This window comes from Muntiacus reevesi, chromosome 6 (genome assembly GCF_963930625.1).
Source record: "Muntiacus reevesi chromosome 6, mMunRee1.1, whole genome shotgun sequence".
NCBI lineage: Eukaryota > Metazoa > Chordata > Mammalia > Artiodactyla > Cervidae > Muntiacus > Muntiacus reevesi.
The window spans coordinates 62,072,717-62,092,557 of NC_089254.1; the positions used below are offsets into that span (position 1 = coordinate 62,072,717).

The 19,841-nt window shown below is 55.1% G+C and overlaps 1 protein-coding gene across 2 annotated transcripts in view; it reads right to left on the reverse strand.

Annotated features, from left to right (window-relative positions):
- Positions 1-19,841, reverse strand: part of MINDY4 (MINDY lysine 48 deubiquitinase 4) — a 112,420-nt gene that overhangs the window by 11,828 nt on the left and 80,751 nt on the right. The window contains exons 14-17 of one of the 2 annotated variants that reach the window (XM_065938924.1): positions 11,608-11,671; positions 8,144-8,305; positions 1,650-1,830; positions 995-1,067 (exon numbers count right to left, since the gene is read on the reverse strand). In XM_065938924.1, the coding sequence (XP_065794996.1) occupies positions 995-1,067; positions 1,650-1,830; positions 8,144-8,305; positions 11,608-11,671 (480 nt within the window). Of the gene's footprint in view, positions 1-994; positions 1,068-1,649; positions 1,831-8,143; positions 8,306-9,057; positions 9,203-11,607; positions 11,672-19,841 lie in introns of those variants that run through there. The other variant, XM_065938925.1, reaches the window with a different exon arrangement.

A 19,841-nucleotide genomic window follows, 5' to 3' on the forward strand; every position in this document is an offset into this window, starting at 1 on the left:
GGCCATCAACCCCACTTTACAGACAAAGTGAGGCACAGACAGAAGTCCAATGGCTCACTGACAGAAAGCGGCACGGCTGGGATCCAAACTCTGGGACCCACGCTCACCACGTTGGCACGTTCTCCTGCTCCCCTGCTGGAACCCGGGTCTCCTCCCTCCTGGCCTGCCCTCCCATGGCACCCTGAGGCCTCTGCGTCACCACCCAGAGGCTCTGAGAAGGGTCAGCCTGAGCGTTGGCGATTCCCCCTGCCTCCCCGCTGCAGAGTGCCGCCCCAGCTCTGGGCCTGGTCAGGGAACTCCTGAGTCAAGTGAGTTCCCTGGCCTGATCCTCAGTCTCCCTAAAGACCGAGGGTGGGGTGATAGGACTGGAGGACCCCCACTGCCTTGGAGGCTCCAGGGTGCCTCCACTGGGTGTTCAGAGGGCCCCACCTGCACCAGCAGAAGGTCCAGGGCCGCCCCTCCCCGACGCAGAGGCATCACTTCTCCAGGAGGCTGTAGCTGAGCACACCTTGGCCAGGCCGGGTCCTCCTCACTTCCGATCCTATTCAAGTGCCTCCCCGCCACCACCCCCCCACCCGACACCACCAGGTAACCTCACCTGTTCTTCCTCCTTTGGGCCCAACAGCACTCACCACATCTGGCAGCTGCTGCTTTGAATGAGGAGGGGTCTCAAGAGGCACCAGCTCACCACCCCCACTGCCTGACACGGGGCATTTTAACAAGCTGTCTGAAGACATGTCATCTCACAAATCACACGCTTCTCCCTGGGCTCCAGTGACCAGAAAATGCCACGTATGAACCAGCCCCAAGCACTGAGTCTTTCCCGTCTGCAGGGGTCCTCCATTCCCCATCACACACACCCCTCCTAGGTGGGGACAATCCAGGAACCCCATTCTCCTTCCTATAGACCACCCCCCCACCGCTGCACCCCACCCCCCCACCCCTCCGCCACCACTCGGGCAAGGCTCGGCAGTCAGAGATGAGCCTGACTCACTTGGTTCTGATGCAGAGCTCAAGGGGAGGGACGAGGCCGTTGTCTCTGTCCTCCTGGACAGTCTGGGTGGTGTCTGGGGAGGGAGGGAGGGAGAGGCACACGGTCATCAGCCAGGCCCGGGCTCACCCGAGGTCAGCATCAACAACCCTACTCCTCAGACCTGAGTCCTCGGGCACCTACCGCTCTTCTCCTCTCGTTTGGACCCTCCTTGGCTCCTGCCCGTCAGCTCTGACCCAGATACCACAGAACCTACACACTGGCCTCCCATCTCCAGTTTCTACCCCACCCTCCTGCTCCACTTCAGCTACCAGAATAATTCTTTCCAAAAACATATCTCATCCCATCACTCCCCTTGCTCCAAAACCTTCCATGGCTCCCCTTTGCCTGGAGAATAAAAACCCAAACTTGCTGGCGTGATGCGTTTTCCTGTGTAGTCTCCACCTCACCTTCTACCCTTCAAGCCCACCACTTCTCAAGGCCCAGTGCTGGCCCCCTCCTGCAGGAGGCCCTGCTCTTACTCGCCCTCTGATCCCCCAGTCCCAACAGTCGAGCCTGCATTGTTCTCTGCCTGCCCTGACTGGGCGTGCTAAGGCCGGCGTCCCCGACCAGTCTGGAGGCTCCCCAGCCGCACAGGATGGGTGGGAAGGCGGCGCACCCACAGTCAGCCGGATCTGCTCCTGCTGGTTGGCCAGGCCGTCGTAGTAGTACAGGTCGAAGAGCCGCTCGGTCCTCCAATCTCGCAGCAGCTCGAGCTGCTGGCTGAAGAGGACACTGAAGTGACTCTCACTGCACACCACCCAGATGGGGAACCTCGGAGTCTTCAGGAAGCAGCCCACCTGGACAAGGAGAGGGAGCAGATGGAGATACCTGATGCAACATGGCACCCAGAGAAGCAGGTTGGCGCATCTTCTGTCCAACCCCAGGCCTGGGCTGGCCTCAGCGAGGCCCAGTGAGGGATCCCGGCCTGTGTGTGCTGCTCACTGACACAGGGCTGTCCCTGCCCACTGAGCCCCTCACTCCCAGGGCCTTTGCCCTACAGACAGTCAGGGAGATACCCCAGCCTGAAAGCCGGGCATCACCCTCCCCTCATCTCTGGCAGCCAGTTGGCATGTGGTGCCGCCCATCGTGCCACTGAAGGCCCCCGCATGTCCAGCCCCTCTGCCCCCAGCAATGACCTCCTGACCGGTTCTTCCTACACCCTCCCCTCCCCAGCCGTAGCCACACAGGGCCTCTCACCAGTCCTCAAGCTAATCCAGCAGGGCAAGCCTCATGCCTGCGCCCTGTCCACGGGTACACCTCCCTTCTCCTTCAGGTCCCGCTTCATCCAGATGACCCAGTCAGAGAGCACGCATCATGTCCCCCTTCTGGGTCCCGGGGTGAGGATGGGAACTAGGTACCAAGTACCCACCCTCCTCTGTCACAGTGCATCCCTCTGCCCTATGACAGCATGTCTGCCTGCCTCTCGCACGGACTATATACCCTTAGCAGCAGTGCAGGGAGTATCAGTCGACACAAGCAAATGTTTGCTGACCGACGGTCCTGATGATTGAAACAGAACATGAGCTAAGAATTTAGCTTGAAGACAGGTGGGGCTGGAGCCAGGTGGAGAAGGGAGGGAAGGCCTCTGGGTGAGCATCTATGCGTGATGCCAGGACAGATGTTCAGAGACCTTCAGGGAACAGCAGGCATCAGGGAAAAGCAGGGAAGGGGAGAATAATGGTGCAAGTTCCTGAGGAGGAAATCCTTTGGAAAGTCCCCAGCAGAGGACCTTCATGGTGGAGGAGTGCTGTGGGCAAGGCAAATGCCCAGGATCAACATCAGCGCCCTCCTGTTGTTGGATCTGCAAAGGGGAGAGGCGGCGCCCGGCCCCCCACCCCACTCAGATGCGTGCCTGGTCTGCCCCTTGGTGGCCAGACTTCGACACGCTGTCTCCCTGTCACCTGTGATTCCCAACCCTGGGCCCTGGCTGATTCAGTTCTGTATGTGCAGTGGGCCAGGCTTGATTCGGCCTAATCCCCACCAGCCCCGGGGAGATGTTTGCACACTCAGGTATTTACAGCCGCAGCCTGTGGATTAAGGAAAGAATGGGAATTATTTTTCCAGTGGGGAGATGGGCATACTTTCTCTGGGGCCCGTCCCAGAAGACTGGGCCTCCCATAGCCCACCTGGAGCTGGGATGTCTCGGCCAGAGAGGCTGTGCTCTGGGGAAATGCTTGCTTGTGAACCTCTGACAGAGGGTAGTAGGGTGAACTTCACAAAGTCTTCACTTTCTCATTATCCAAGCACCCTGCCCATGTCCTACTTGGCCTGCTAGGCCCTCACCCCAGCCCCCTGGGAACAGTAAAGCGTGACTACAGAGCTCCCTCCTTGGTGAGGGGGGCGGGGAATTCACTGTCTTAAGGGACGTGGCTGGACGTGCCTAAAGCCCACTGCAAACTTGGCTTCCGTTCCAGTTAAAAGAGGCTTTTCTGGTGAGGGCATCACCTCGAACAGAGAGCTCTGCAGACTGGGAAGCCAGAGCTCACTCATTGCAGGAAAAAGTGCCGTGCAGCCCGCCAGGAACCGGCGTCTGCAGAATCAGCCACCTTGAATTTTCCAGCAGAGGGACAAAAGGGCAGCTTGCCATCTAAGCAATGGTCAAAAGATTAAGGGCAAAAAAAGCTGCCCGGGGAATTTATAAATGAGTTTTCTCATTCAGGAGCCCCTTCCAATTGGGTGACTTTTTTCCAAAGACGAAATTGGCTTCCTGTGGATTCTAGGGTAGCTGACCAAAGGCCTGGGGCGAGGAAGGAGGGTGGGGGCACATTTCCCGTCCCCCCGGCACGGCCCCAGCCTTTCTCCTAGTGGGTGAACGTGCAGCACAATCTTCAGGGATTACAGTTGACCCTTGAACAACATGGGTTTGAACCGTGCGGGTCCACTCATACATGGATATTTTTCGATAGTAACTACTACACTATTACATAGGGTATGGCCAGTTGACTCTGGAGGCAGAGGAATGGCGGATATGGAGAATCTATGATGAATTATATGCAGATTAACCCCTGAGTGGCTCAAGGGTCAACTTGCATTTTTAAATGGATTCTTGCATCTTTTGCAGGACAGAGGTGTGTGAATGCCTCCAACCCATTCACGGACTGCCAGCTTTAAAACCCTAATTTAAAAGGATCAACATTTGACTGCAGCAAAGTGACAGTCCGTCATCTCCAAGGATCGCCTCCTTTCCACGTGACTTATGCTTCAGACCCAGACGGTGAAGGACCCTAGAACAGCCTATCCTTGCAGGGTTACCCATGGGTGGAGATAGTAAACAAATAGTCACACAGACACATTCGCACCACATGTCAGTGAAGCTAAGATGCCGTCAGAGTCACCATTAGTTGTGTCACTAAGAAAGAACACAGGCTGGCAATTAAAGCCGGACGCATCATCAACTGCCACTACACACCAAAATCTCAGAAGTGTTCAAATGTGGGGCAAGTTTGCATCTCAAAAGCAATGAAATGGGATATGTAATACCAAGAGGAGGCCTGTGAAGGAAAGAATTAAGATTCTTGTGATGGAGAACAACAAGGTGGGCAGGGGGCCACAAGAGGAGACCTCTACTGAGATAGAGTGATGAGGTTAGGAAAGGCTTCCTCTTAGAAGCGACAGTGAAGTCAAAACACGAAGAATGGGAAAAGCAGGGACAAGATATAGGGCCTTATCAGTCAAGGGAAGATCTGGACTATAGTCTCTGTATTAGATTGCTAGAGCTGCATAACAAAGTTCCACAGACGGAGCAACTCAAACAACAGAAATTAATTTTCTCACAATTCTGGAGGCTGGAGGTCCCAGGTCAAGATGTCAACACGGTTGGTCTCTTCTGAGGCCCCTCTCCTTGGCATGAAGGTGGACAGCTTCTCCCTGTGTCTTCAAGTGGTCTGCCCTTAGTGTGTGCCCATGTCCCAACCTCTTCAGATAAGGACACCAGTCAGCTGGATTTGGGCCCAACCATCGGACTTCTTTCACCTTTGTTACCTCTTTAATGGCCCTATCTCCAAGCATAGTCACATTCCAAGGTACTGCCAGCTAGGACTTCAACAAATGAATGCCGGGTTAAGGATCGGGGAGAAGACACGATTCAGCCCATAACAGTCTCAGAGGGCTGGGAATCCATGGAAAGTTGTTAAGCAATGGAATAATGTGATCGATCTACTCTTTTAAAGATTACACTGGCTTCAGAGAAGGAGCCCGATTGGAAGGAGGTGGGGACAGGAGCCAGAGGCCAGCTGGGCTGCCACAGGTGTTCAGACCAGCGAGGCTGGTGGCTTGGACAGGGGTGAAAGAGGACTTGAGAAGCAACTTAGGGTGAGAGCCCCATGACCTCTTGATGGACTGGACGCACTCTTGGTTCAAGTAACTGGGCAGATGGTGCTGTTTGTGGAGCTGGACAAAGGGGAGGAGGGTGGCGCTTGTAGATCTCTCCCTGCCAACTCAGTCTTTGCCCAGGTCCCTCCATGACGGCAAGCAATGAACATGACTTACAGGTCATGGGGAAGCCCTTAAGTTAAATTCCCTGTGCTGTGTTTTCCTCCCTGGCCTGTCAGTCCCCCATCACCATGGCCACCAGGAGCCAGGAGGAGCTGGTCTTCCCAGTGCAGCCTAGCCTTCACACTGAGCCTGGGGATGCAGGGAGTAAGGGGAAGTCAGATGGGCAAGGCCAGTCCAGTTGGTCATGGAGAACAAATCAGGCTCCACAGGACACAGCCAGGCTGGAGTGGGAAGGGGTAGGGGCTCGTTACTTATGGCAGGGGTGCATTTTTTGGCCCAGAGTTGCCTCTGCTTCTCCCAGGGCACAGGAGGAATGTGGGTCACCTGACAGGACCTATCACCCCCCACAGACACGTGAGGGCCCAGAACTCTGGCTCCCAGCCAGAGGCTGCACTGAGAAGCCTGGAGATGGGCTGTGAGTGAAGGCAGGCCTGGCTCCATGAAAGAAAAGCTTCAGCCTTATCAGAACAGCTCTGCTGTGAACATCATTTCCAGGTTGCTCCAAACACCAGATCTCCCCCATAAGCACATCTGGGCTGCCTGGTGGAAAAAGACCAGGCCAGGCTGAGTGGGGGCCCTGGCTCTGGGTCCAGATCTGGGCCTGGATGCTTAACCTCCTTGAATTCCTTCTATTTGATGTGGCTAATCATGAAGGCCCTGGGGAACTCAGAACCAAAATGACGGAGGGTGGAGTTCCAGGAGATGAAAGCACTCTGGTCAACTGCCAGGCTTCCACCTTCTCCTTCAGATGCCTGGTCCTCAGAGAGCTCTGGGGAGAAGAGGAGAGGCCCAGGGTTCCTTCTTTAACAAGGCCGCTGTCCTAAGGCAGAGGAGCAAACCACCCCTTGTTTCAAGGAGAGAGAGTGCCCATCTCCAATCAAACAAACAGTGGGGACTGGGGTGGGGATTCCATGTGGATCTGAGGATTCAGATCATTGTAGGATCTGAATTTCTGCAATCAGCATTTTACTCTAAGGAAAGGATGATGCCCAACTGATGTTCCTGTCAATTACCCCCAACAGACCAAAGGAAAATAGTTTATATTTAGATCAACACCCTTCACACAAGAGTGAGATCAGGGCTCTTAGTAAGCCTTGGGATTCTGTGAGTCTGGTCAAGATTACCTCTCAGCCCGTGGAATTTTAGGTGAATGCTTGCAGAGCCCACACAGGGTCCAAGGCTCAGGGTGCCTGGTGCATCTCATGGGCCACATGGCTGCACTCCCGGGTGCTCTCCTGACATCAGCACATCTGGGAATGAGTCATTCATTCTTTACTCCCTAAGTCTTTGGAACCTACAGGGTTGCTTCCTGTCTGTGGTGGTGGGGGTGGGGGGTCACCCCAAGATGACCCCCAGATGTCATCCCCAGATGTCTGGGGATGGGGCCACCCAAACAGTGGTGTTCAATGGAGACAGCACACTTGAACATGTGATCATGCAGGAAGGCCATGATGAAACTGAACTACCCCACATACCCATCCACCTAGCATGCTCTGAGCATCCCTTGGCTCAGTCTCTGCATCCCTGGTTCTGGGGATATAAGATCTGTGAGGCCTCATCCTGACCCTCCAAGAACCTCTGCGGGGCTGGTCACTGCAGAAAGACCTCCTGCTACTCCCTCAGGACAACTCTTTCGTGAAATCAACCACAGAATAATTCTTCCCTGAAGACATGAAGACCGAGACTCGGAGAAGGCTTGGCAGCAGGCAGGGACAAGGACACAGGGCCCAGTGGTCCCCTGCCCATGTTGCCAGAGATACTGTCACCCTACCCTCTGCCCAGCTTCACCTGGGGGTCACATCCTTTCTAAGACCCCAGCTGAAGTGACAGGAGAGATAGAGGGACCAAAACACTTGCAAACCGACTGAGACCTACTACAATTGAACTGTGTCCACTATAAAAAAGATCTGTTGAAGTTCTAGCCCCCTGTACCTCAGAATGTAGCTTTATTGGGAAACAGGACTGCTGTAGGTTACTTAGCTTAGACGAAGTTAGTGGAGTAGGGTGGGCCCGCAATCCACATGACTGTCTCCTTCTAAGGAGACATTGAGGGAGGAGATGGCCGTGTGACACGGGAGGTAGAGATTGTAGTGACACCTCTACAAGCCAAGGATCACCAGGGGTTGCTGGAAAACACCAAACACTATAAGGGACGAGGAGGGATTCTCCTTGTGGATTTCAGGAGGAGCGTGGCCCTGCCAACACCTTGATTTTGGACTTATATTAGGAGAACTTGTCCTCCAGAGCCATGAAACACCACATTCTGAGGTTTTAAGCCACCCGGCTTGTGACGCTTTGTTGAGACAGCTCTAGGAAACTAACACGGTGCCCAAGACCTCAGGTCCTGATCACTGGAGAAGACGCCCTGGCCAACACAGACACACAACTATGGCCGTTTGACGCCACAAATCCCCTGAAGTCCCTTTCCTGGTGTCTGCTGGCTGTGGGTGTGAACCTGGATGGCAGGGGAGCGGCACTTCTCCTGAAGCTTTGGTGATTGAGACTGGACCCTGCTCCCGGGACCTGGAGTCGAGCTCTCCTTCTCCTCCCTGCTTCCTGCGGGTCCCCAGGAGCTGGGTTTCTGGGTCTCCGGGGGCCCGAGCGCTCCGAGGGTACCTGGCACACGTTGTAGTGCTCAAAGAGGGACAGGAAGCCTATGTCGCTGCGTGAGGAGATGCCTTTGAGGAGCGTGATGTTCCCGTTCCCAGAATCCAGCTCCACCACATCGTTGAAAACATTGGACACGGCCTTCCCGGTCAGGAGCAGATTGACAAGTTCCTGTTGATGAGAGGAGAGACCAACATCAGAGGGGCCATACCCAGCACTCTCCCCGGCCCTCAGGGAAGCTGCCAGCGCTGCTCATCAAAGCGACTCTGGGAACTCATCCGTCTTTACTCCACAGCAGTCACTGAGCATCAGCTGCACCCGGGACCCCGCTGGGGGGCAGGGGGCGGTGTTCCTGATGGAGGGAAAGAGTGGCTCCTGACCCCGGGCGTCCGGGTCTAGAGCAGGGAGGATCAGGTACGGGCCTGCATGCCTGAAGAACAATGTAGGAAGTGACCGGAGCTGTAAAAAATGTGTGCATAGAGCACTCGTGGCCCACACGGATGCGGGACCACATGACTGAGTCAGAGATGCTTTGTGGAGAAGCGACATTTGGGTGGGTCCTGAAGTGTTGGACTTTCTTTTCTTAATAAGCTTTTTTATTTTGAAATAATTTTAGAGAGTCAAAAGAAGTTGTAAAAATAGCACAGAGGGTTCCTGTGTACCCTTCGCCCAGCTTCCCCCACAGATAACATCTTGCGCAACCAGAGCGTGTTCTCAAAACCAGGAAGCTGACAATGGGGAGACACCAGAAACTCAGATCCAGGCTGTACTAGGACTTCACCAGCGAGGGCAGGGTCTTCCAGCAAGGAGGGAGAGGCGAGGCCAGCAGAGGCAGGGAGGTGGGGGCGGGCGGGCCCCGGCCTGGGCTCCTGCTCTGGCTCTGGCCCTGTCAGCAGCGTGGCCTCGGGACTCGTGCCGCACACCTGTCAGGCCGACGCGCCTGCTGACCCCAGAACCACCAGACTTGCGGAGCAGTGACTCTTTGACCATCTCCCTCAGGCAGTGTCTCCTGGGCCGAGATGGCTGCAAGGGCCCTGCCGTAAGCAGAGCATCCAGGGGTCCAGCTTCCTGTTAGGAATGGGGAATCAGGCTCACAGCTGGGAAAGGATTTGCCCAGGCCACGCAGCTGCTTAGCAACAGAGCCGAACGCCCACCCTCACTCTCCAGCTCCCTTTCCAGCGTCCCTTCCCTCTCTCCTCACTCGTTACCCCTGAGGGGACCATCTGGCCAGCCAGAGATACAAGATGAAGGGCAACTTTTAAGTATCTGCTGCACCACTAAGGAAGGTTGCAAGAGCCCAGCCTTATCGCTGGGGCAGGACCTTCTGTCTGACCCACCCCCTGCCAGGGCTGCTGTGCTTCTGAGGCCAGCCCTCAGGAATCTCCCCGGTGGTACGTGGGAACGGCCGTAACAGCCCTTGCCCATCATCAACTCTGGAGGGCAGAGTTCACAGAAGTGTTTTCCCCTGAATTGTGAGAGCAATGTGCAGGTTAATAACTCTCTCCGTCAATACCAGGATCTCTGGCCCAGAGGTAGTAAAAGAGGCCCCTCTGATGGTCGCAGAGGGGCCATTATTGAAGGGAGATGCCGAGGGGGCCTCATTGTATTCTTACAGAGGAAGCAAGAAGGAATTTGGAGGAAATGTCTGCTCTGAGATACTGCACCTTGGGGGCAGTGGCTGCCGAAGAAAGGCACAGACTTCTCCAGATACATTCAAGTGTTCACAAATGGCTTTCGACGGGGAGAAAGATCCTGCTCTCCATCTGAGGGGTATCTCAAAACCTTCCTCAGAGCAGGAAGCCTTCTCAAAATGAGAAGTGGCGACAGGCCGCTCCCTGACCCTAGTCTCAAATATCACATAGTGGCAAAGCTTAGTGGTCACCTGACACCTCACAACTCAAATTGTCATCCATGGACCAGCAGCATCGCCCTTCCTGGAAGCCTGTGAGAAATTCAAAACCTCAGACCCCAGTCCAGGCCCACTGAATCTGAGCCAGCTCTTCAACAAGATTTTGTAGGATTCACGGGCACATCCAAGTTCAAAAAGCACTGACTTAGGGATTTCCCTGGTGGTCCAGTGGCTAAGAATCCACCTTCCAATGTAGGAGGCTTGGGTTCAATCCCTGGTTGGGGAACTAAGATCCCACATGCCATGGGGCACCTAAGCTCATACACCTTAACTAAAGAGCCTGTGCACCACAACTGAGATCTGATGCAGCCAAATACATATATAAATACTTTAAAAAAAGAAGAAGAAGAAGAAGACTGATCTAGTCTCAGTGTTTCACTCTACAAATGAGGAGACCATGGTTCAGGGAGGGGAAGAAAACTGTCCCAGCCCATGCCACAAGTGAAACTGCCAACACAGCTCAGAATTCAGCCCAGGCTCTGTTCTATATCCTCTGTATACTGCTTAAGTGACCTCCCCTGAGTAGCACTGCTCTGCCTGTGTGGGGAAGCTCCCACAGAGAGGACAGGTAGAAAGACCCAGAGCGGGCTGGACCACCCCCAGTGGCTGCTCAGCCTGAAACCTTTCTCTGGGGGCTGGGCAACAGCCAACCTCACATCTCCTTGGGTGCCTGAGACAAACCACAGGCCCTGAGCTAGCCCTTGCATGGTGCCCAGATGTGTTTTCAGGACTGGCATGTGTGAGCCAGGACCCCGAGGACAGCTGGGGTCAGCTGTCCTCTGTGGGCCCAGCAGCCAGAGAAGCTCCACCCAACCAAGTTTGTGCTCCACACGCTGCCCCCAGAGGCACTTAGGGTTGGGTTTAACCGTGGCCAGGTGGCTACTCAGGGAGGCCTTGCCATGCAGAGAAAAGCTCAGGCAGAAGTCAGGTGTAGCATTTGGCTCCCAGTCCTGACGCCTGATGACAGGATCTTAAATTTATTTTTATTTATTTATTTTTTGGCCGCACCTTGCCGCATGTGGGATCTTAGTTCCTTAACCAGGGATTAGACCTGTGACCCCTTCAATGGAAATAAGGATTCTCAACCACCGGACTTCCAGGGAAGTGCCTGCCATGATAGGTAAACAGATCCTTTTCCTGTATTACCGGGAAACCGGGAGGATTGAAGACAAGCAGTTGTGCCAAGGGAGACCTGCTCTCCACAAGGCCCCTCTGTGAAGATGCAGAGGGGAGGGTGGTCCTAAAGACAACATCCTGTACAAATACAGGGGGCCAGGGCCGTCGTCGCCACAGCTGGACATGGGTCCCTCATTCACGCCGGGGCTCTGGGCTGGGCAGTGCTTGGGTCTGTCTCTTTGGCACCTCCTGTGGCTACAGGCACACATATTCGGCACAGTAAAGCCTAAAAGCAGAAGCTAACCCAGGGCCCCTTTCTAGGTCTCTGTGATGAGGAAGCCCAGCAGAACCTGAAAGCTGCTCGGGGAGAGCTAGCAGGAGCAAAGACAGAAGGGAAGAGGAAGGGAAAGACGTGCTAGGCTGCCCCACATCCTACCACGGCCCTGACCTGCGTGCAGTATCCGTGTGCTCCAATCAGGTGGCTGGTGGGGACGTCGAAGTCCTGGCGGACACTGGGGAGCAAGAAGAAAGGGCTGTTAGCACGTCTCTGCCTGACTTGGGCTGCTGGGCAAACCTCAAGGAGGGCCTGGAACTCCCCTGAGGTTCCAGGCTGAGGCCCAGGACTCCGGCTTTGTCGGGAACCCGAGTTTCTGTGCTCTGTGCCCACCCTGGGGCCGGAGCCTGGGACTCACTCTGCTCTGGGCAGCCCTCTATGGGCAACCAGAAGTTGGGGATGGAAGCATGCCACAGCAGAAAAGGGCCCTGGGTTTGGAATCTAAACCCTGCATTCACACTCTGTCACTTACTGATGGTGGGGACTGGACATCCCCTGCCCTGTCCTCAGTCTACAGGTCAGTTAAATAGGAGGAATGACCTCGAATGCCTCCTTGAGTCCAAAAAAAAAAAAGAAAGCTACCGCCACCTGGGCATAAACTCTGTACGAGGCCGAGTATAGTCACTGTTTCCTAAACCCTGAAAGAAAACCAAGGCTCCAAGAACTGACTTGCCCAGGACACTCAGCTCATGGTTGATGGCGCTGGAGGGGGACCTAGTTGCCAGTCTCAGTGGCCTGTGTTCCCCTCGCCCCACGTCACACCTGTGGCTCCACCTTCAGAATGGGTGTCCCCGCAAAGGCACAAGGAGAAAAGCAACTTTGCCAAAAGAAACCCATCAAACTGAAAGAAAGAGGTTTCTAGGACTGTATGCTATTGGGGGCCAGAACAATGCAGGGTGTCACGTCAGCAGTGGCCCTGTCACATGTGAGGTCAGTACTAGGACGCAAGCCCCTTGCCCCTAAATCTCAAAACCATCATATTATATGGAAAACTCACCATAAGGACATGACTCCTTTTACCCCAAAGTAAATCCCTTAGGACACAAAGCATTGTTGTTGAACAGAGCTGTGCGATGGGTAATAGGAAAGGAGCTCCCCTCCACTGACTGCACTTATACAGAGGACACCATTTCAAACCTCCAGCCACCGGGGGAAATGGCAATTACTATATATTATAGACACGGCAGGGCTTCCCAGGTGGCGCTAGTGGTAAAGAATCCACTTGTCAATGCAGGAGACGTGAGAGATGTAGGTTTGATCCCTCGGTCAGGAAGATCCCCTGGAGTAGGAAATGCCAACCTGCTCTAGTATTCTTGCCTGGAAAATTCCATGGACAGAGGAGCCTGGCGGGCTACAGGCCATGAGGCTGCAAAGAGTCAGACACGACTGAGCTTTTATAGATGTGGAAAGAAGCTCAGAGGTTAACACCGGGGGTAGGGTGTTACGTGAGGCCAGGGAGCTGGCTCCCCCTATAGTTGCCCACCCAGCATGGGCCGTGGCCTGGCCTACCCCCTACATCCCCACCCCAAAGAGAGCGCCGAGAGATAGCCCAGAGGTAGAAAGAGCCAAGTAATCATGACGTTTGTTTTTCCTTCCAGTGGAAGAGAAGAAAAACCTGGCCTCGGTTTCATGTGTTAAATCTAAGACCTGCCGTAAGTCCATAAACCTAAAACATATTACTGTGGTCAAACGGGGATGGTCCGTGGTCCACATGGCCCTGGGTTAGCACTGCAGGGCCCAGCCAAAAACCACTGAGGTGGGAGTCCTTCAGAAGGGCCCTGGAGGCTGGCCCACCAGACATGGCCCAGCAGGCCTGGGAAGGAGCCAGCTGGGGGGACGGGGGGACAAATGGCCGAGGGTGGCATGCAGCTGGTGCTGGATCGGGCAGAAGAATTGATGGAAATACTCCTTGTGGCATACACAGGCATCTTCTGAAAGGAAGAAAATAACCTCAGAGGGGCCCTGGGTAGACTGATAAGCATCGCTGGCCCCGAGCCGCCCCAAAGCTTTCAGAAGCAGTCTGATCTTCATAACCTCACAGTCTCATGTTCACCCAGAAGGGCTGAGCGCCTGCGTCAGCTGAGAGCAGAGGGACGGGCAGAGAGGACAATGGGAGGAAATGGTAATTGCATCCTTAGGTGCAAACATGATGGGAAATTCAGAAGTAGACTCAGATATTAAAAGGGAGGAACATCTGTATTTCATATCAGGGCATTTGGGAGACGCCAAGGAGCAGCTTATGGCTTAAGAGATTTACAACTTTGGCAAATCTAGATGCCCAGACCTCCCTCCAGGGGAAATCCCTGGAGAGCTGAAAGTGAGGAGTCTCGAAGCAAAGAAACAGCAGCTTCTGCTCTGCCCAGAGATGAGGCAATTCACATGGCAGGGCCAGCACCAGGTCTGAGTTCTAGCCCCCGTTCGCCGTAGGGTCACAGACCTCCCCTCTCTGGGTGTCAGTCTCCCCTTTTGAAATATGAGGGGCTTTGCGCAAGGTCAGGCAGTGTCCCAGGTGTAGGGGCTGAATCAGTTGGGGGGGGGAGTAGCACTGAAGGGCTCTAGGGTCCCTACCTTCTGGGCTTCTGAGCTTCAAGCTGCAAAGGGCCCTCCCCTAGGACTGACCACCATTCCAGTCTAATGAGCAGGTTATTACTTACATGGTCCTTCTGGGGGCTAGACAACACTGGACCCCAGGGGAGTTCTGCAAAGCCCGAGGACCCAGGCACCAGGCTGGGTGACAGGAGCCAGGAGAAGCCAGGGCCTGATGAAGTCTGTCCCCTGAGACCGTCCTGTACTGGGGACCCCCTCAAGGAGCAGGAACTTGGCCTGGGTTTTAGATCGCAGGAAGTACCGAGCGGTGGGAGCCTAAGTGGACCTGCCCAAGGCAAGGAAACTTACGAGGAGGGGCGTGGCTCTCGCTGCCCTGCCACCAACCTCCTCGGCATTCTGGAAGCCAAGGGCCAGAACCTGGATCAATGGTCTGGGGTGATGAGCCAACCCTGGGCGTGTCCAGTCCACCTGCTGACAGAGGAGGGGCCTCTGCCCAGGGTGCCAGCAAGGACAGTTTCTCCCAGCTCTGCCTCTGTCGGGAGGTCCTGAGATGCTGCTCTGCACCAAGAAACAGAACGAAGAGGGCATCAGGGCTAGCACATCCCCCAGGGCCCAGCATTGTGCAGATGGGAGAATGAATGGCCAGAGAAAGGATGCAGCTGGCCCAGAGGTAGTGACAGGTGCCAGCTCACTCTCAGGCTGAAGCTGGTCTGAGAGCTCCACTGGCTCTGTCCAACGCTCCCTCCAGCACAGGGCTCAAAGGGACAAAGGTTCTGCCTCTGAGCAGCTTCCAGTGCACAAGCCTCGGACCTGCAGAGTCTGCGGTCTCCGACACTTTCAGGAACACCTCCCTAAAGCCTTGGAGGCCAGTAGGCAAGAACCACCATCTCCGTGATGATGGGGAAACTGAGACCCAGAAAGGAGAAGAGACTTGGGGTCATACAGATTCGGCAGGCCAGGACTGTGTCCCTGACCTGACGCCAACATCACACAGTGCAGCCTGAAACACATGATCATAGTCAGCCCGGTCGGCCAGCTCCAGACAGGTACGGGAGTCCTGCAACCCCGCTGCTGGTTGCCACCCTCCCTGGCTGAGACACATTTTGTCCCGTCACTCTAAAGCCTACCCAACACGCGAGTGAACATGTGAATCTGGGCATTTTGTGCAGAATTTCTGAATAAGAAGGATACGCCCAAGTGGCCGAGAAATAGGGTTCTGATCTATAGCCAAAATTCACCTAAAATCAGTGTCCACGAGAGGCGGGGTCAGTGGGGTCCTGGCCTGGCTGGGTGACCTCGGGCAAGTCACTGCCTCGCTCTCAGCCTGTGTCTTCATTTATAAAACCAGAGGCCTGGAGCAGAAAGGTCTCCAGGGACCTTCCAGGATGTGAACAAGTGTGTCTGGTCCACAACTCTGATATTTAAAAAATCATGCCTAAAAATAGTTGGTAATTAACCAACTATTTTTAGCAGGAGGACCTCACCAGCCACCTTCCCTCCACCTGACCTCTGGGGCGCCAGGCCCAGGGCACCCCCAGACCCCACTGGGCCAGCTCCTGCCTGTCCCTCCCAGGAGACCCTCCCCTAGATAATGCACCTTCCACTGTACTCCCGGCCACCTGCAGTGGCCTCCAAAAACCATCACCTATTGCGGGGACTTCTATTGACTCTTGAGGGCAACATCAACAGTGAAAGGACAGCTGCGGAACAACTAAGAGAACCTGGACTCTCAACTCAGGGACACTGGGATTACTGCCCTCTCTGAGCCTCAGTTTCCCCACCTGCAAAATGGGTATGTAGACACCTCTTTCTATTACAGAATTGCTGTGAGAACTGGATGAGATGAACTATATAAAGCACTTGACATTTGGGAAATGTCACTTCCTTTTTCCTACGATAACAGCCATAACAACAACAACAAAAAATAACAATGACTGAGTGGCCACGATTCCTGGAACTTCGACTATTCGTATCACGGCCAAGAACCCAGAATAGATGGAGGCTCCACTCCCAGTGACTGAACTGTGGCCATGGATATCTTAAAAGGATCTGGATGTGGTGGATACTGACTGTTTTCTCAGGAAGGTTGACAGGGAATTGACAATGAGTCACAACATCTGGGTGTCAGGTCCCCTCTGCCACCTGCACTGTGACCTTTGGTAAATTGTTTTCTACCTCTGAGCCTTGAGTATGGCATCCCCTGACAGGGATAACAATAACCACTTCAAAGGGTTGTTGCGATAAGGGATGAGCCCATAAAAAAGACTCGCAAACCCCAGACAGCTCCCCAGATGGGAGGGAACGGGTGCTATTTCCATTCTGCCGGCAGGGGCCCTAAAGAGGAACGGGTAGATGGGGACCCAGGAACAGGGCAAGGTGTGGGGATGGTGAGAGGGACAGGCCTAAAGGAAGTAAGAGAAAACAGAGATGCCCAAGCCCCTCGCTCCCCATCCCCTTTCCCCCTCACCGCTCCTGTTCCTCCCGCCACGTGCCAACACCTTCCTTCCAACCACACCTGGAGGATCCAGTCCCTGAAGACCTCTCAGCTGGCCTTCGCCTGCTTTGTCCTTGCTGCCTGCCACGACCCTTCCAGTGAAGCCCTCAAGCTCTGCTAAATGTCATCTCATCCATAAAGAGACACCTCCCATGCCCCAGGAGAGAGATGCCCCATCTCTCTGTGGACACCCCCTTCTGAATAGCACTCCCCCAAACCCACTGCTTTCCGGGTGCCAACCTTGCTCCTCCAAGCAGCAAGGACCTGGAGGGTCAGGGTGACACTGTGCATCCAGCTCCACAGCGCCCAAAACTGGGCCCTAACCACGCAGGTGCACAGCGGATGGACCCCAAATGATGTGAGCCTGCCCACACCCATCTTATGGAACAGCCTCTGGAAGTGGGGTCCCAGGGCATGGTCCGAGGCAGGCAGAAACAAGCTTCCCACCCAAGCAGCTGGAGAGAGACTGGAGATTCCTTCCAAAGGTGAATGGTCTCTTCCTCCTCCTACCCAGGCATCTGAGCGAGCCTTTCGTGGAACAAGCAGATATAGCCCTAGGGTCAATGGGTAGGGCTGCTGGGTGCACCGGGCATCAGGAGACCCTCCCAGCTCTGCCCCTAACCCCGGGGTGGTTTGGGCTTGGTCACCCTTCTCTGCACCCAGCCCCCGGGCTCTGCCTGTGGGCGGACCTGCCGCCTTCAGCCACGCCCTGCTGGCTCTCACTGGCCATGACTAGCCATCTCAGCATCTAGGACCAGACCACGCTGGCTGAAATGGAGTGGAGAGTGAAGCCAGAAGACAAACATCAGTTTGTTTGGGACTCCCTGGTGTCCTGTTTCCCACTCTCCTTCTAAGTGGGCGGACATGGAACAGAAGTGCCTGTCATTCCCCACCCAGCCCAGGAAGGGCCATGTAGGCACAGGATATGCGGGTGATGGCATCAGCTGTGTGCCAACCTGCCCTGAATCCTCAGAGCCTTGGTCCCCACAACTGCAAAATGGAATAATGACTCCAGGCCTATGGGCCTGCTCCTTGGGTTACCGTCAGCCCCCAAAGCCCAGGGTAGGCTGTTTTTGCCCAGCCTCAGCTGAGTGGGAGGGATGCCTGCTTCTGCCCACCTCCAAACACTGCCTGGGACCCAGCTTCTGGAGGCTGTTCCAGGGGCTGGGTGTGGGCAGGCTCACATCATTCGGGGCCCATCTGCTCTGCACCTGCAGGGGCCCAGGGCCCTCCCTCTCCCCTCCGCTTCCAGCCGGGGCTGCACCCTCAGAACCTGGCTTCCTCGGGGTGAGAGAGCGGACCAGAGAGCTACAGGACAGTACTCTGATCATTGCACAGGAGCTGGGAGACGTGGGAGCTGCGTGCTCCCAGAAAGGGAACCCAGGAGGAAGCAAGGTCAGTCAAAGGAAGGGGGCCTGGGGAGAGTGTCTGCTATTTCCAATGACAAAGTATAGGCAAGCCCTTTGGGTCTGCCTCCCACATACCACCTTGACCTCTTCAGACACGTCTGCTGAAAGCACTCACTACCCGGCCTCCTTTGTTGTTCAGTTGCTAAGTCTTGTCCGACTCTTTGTGACCCCGTGGACTGCAGCATGCCAGACTTCCCTGTCCTTCACTATCTCCCGGAGCTTGCTCAAACTCATGTCCACTGAGTTGGTGATGCCATCTAACCATCTCATCCTCTGCCACCCTCTTTTCCTTTTGCCTTTAAATACAGCCTCCACTGGAATTCGAACCCAGGTTAAAGATGACCTGGAGTTCACTGAGAAAGTTCCTCTCCTCCAGTCTCCCACCTATAATCAAAAGAACTTGCCATGTCGGGAATGAGGGCCATTCACCATTTCACTTGGTCCCCATGTCCCACCTGGAAGAGACAGGGGAGAGAGGCCAGGCTCCATTCAGGGCTGCAAAGCAGTGTGGAGTCAGGGCACCCGGTCTGGGCAGTTCTGTGTGCACCTCCCTTCCTGGACTCGAGTTTAGGGGCTGTGACAGGAGGGTGGAGGAGAACACTGATGAGAATCCTATCTATCCCTTTCCACCAGGACTGCGTGTCTGCGGCCACCAAGATCCTGTGATTCTCAGCCAGAACAGCCCTCTGCTCAAATCCCTATGTCACCAGCCACCAGCCAGCCCAGCCCCCCTGAGGCAGACCAGAAGCTTCACCACTGCTTCTCTCCATCTCCGAGGGTGTCCTGCAGGGCCCAGATCTAACCCACCCTCAAGCTCAAGCCCCCTCCAGCTCCTGGATATGTCCCACACCTCGAGTTCCTCACCACACAGCCCATGCCTGCCCCATCCCTTCCCCAGCCAGTGTGGTGGGTCCCTGGGTGGGGGAGGAGGGGTTGACCACCTTCGGGGGCAGCTCCCTGAGTTCACAGGCCCCACAGTAGTTGCAGCCCAGGCCTGGCCACCGTGAGGTTTCAGAAGTGGGGACACAGCACAGCTCCCTGCAGGCTGAGGAGTGCCAGTGAAAAGGCTCCCTGGAGCCCGCCAAGCAGGAGGCTCCCCTGGGAACACGGCGGAGACACAGGGAGCAAGAGTGAAGAGACAGAAGGGAGGACACCCAGTCCCAAAGACACTGTTTGGGTTTCTAGATCCAGCCACTCCCAAAGCCCTGGGCTTCGACATAAATCAATTAATAGAGCGCTTTCTGCTTACGGTAAGAACTGGCTCTGTTACTTGCCTTTGCCTGACCAACGCTCATGGCTAGCCTTCAGTTCCAGGCTGTTTCACTGTGTTGCTGTTTCCACTGCGGAGACGGTTACAGAGAGCACAGAGCCACATGCAGCGGGGGCTGCTCGACACCCTCAGGGCCTGGCTTGTGCTGCTCAAAAATTACTTCAGCAAATGACAAAGTACTGCCTCGTCTGGACTTTCAAGACTGCCCTTGGGAGGAGTCGGGTGGGTAGGGAGGTGGGAGGGGGGATCGGGATGGGGAATACGTGTAACTATATGGCTGATTCATGTCAATGTATGACAAAACCCACTGAAATGTTGTAAAGTGATTGACCTCCAACTAATAAAATAATATTTAAAAAAAAAAAAAAAAAAAAAAAAAAAAAAAAAAAAAGACTGCCCTTGGGCATCGAGAGTTGCCACTGCAATGAATGCCAAAGGTCTACTGAATGAAAAGGTTTTCTTCACAAGCCGTCCCCCCACCCCACCCCCTGGGCCTAAGTCACCTGAGGGGCGTCGCCCGAACCCTCCCTGTGCCGAGGGGCTGGCACACCCCTGCGCTGCCCTCTGCAAGGCCTGGCACGGAGCTGACCTTGACCCCACAACCCTGAGCATCTTTGGAGTTTCTGAG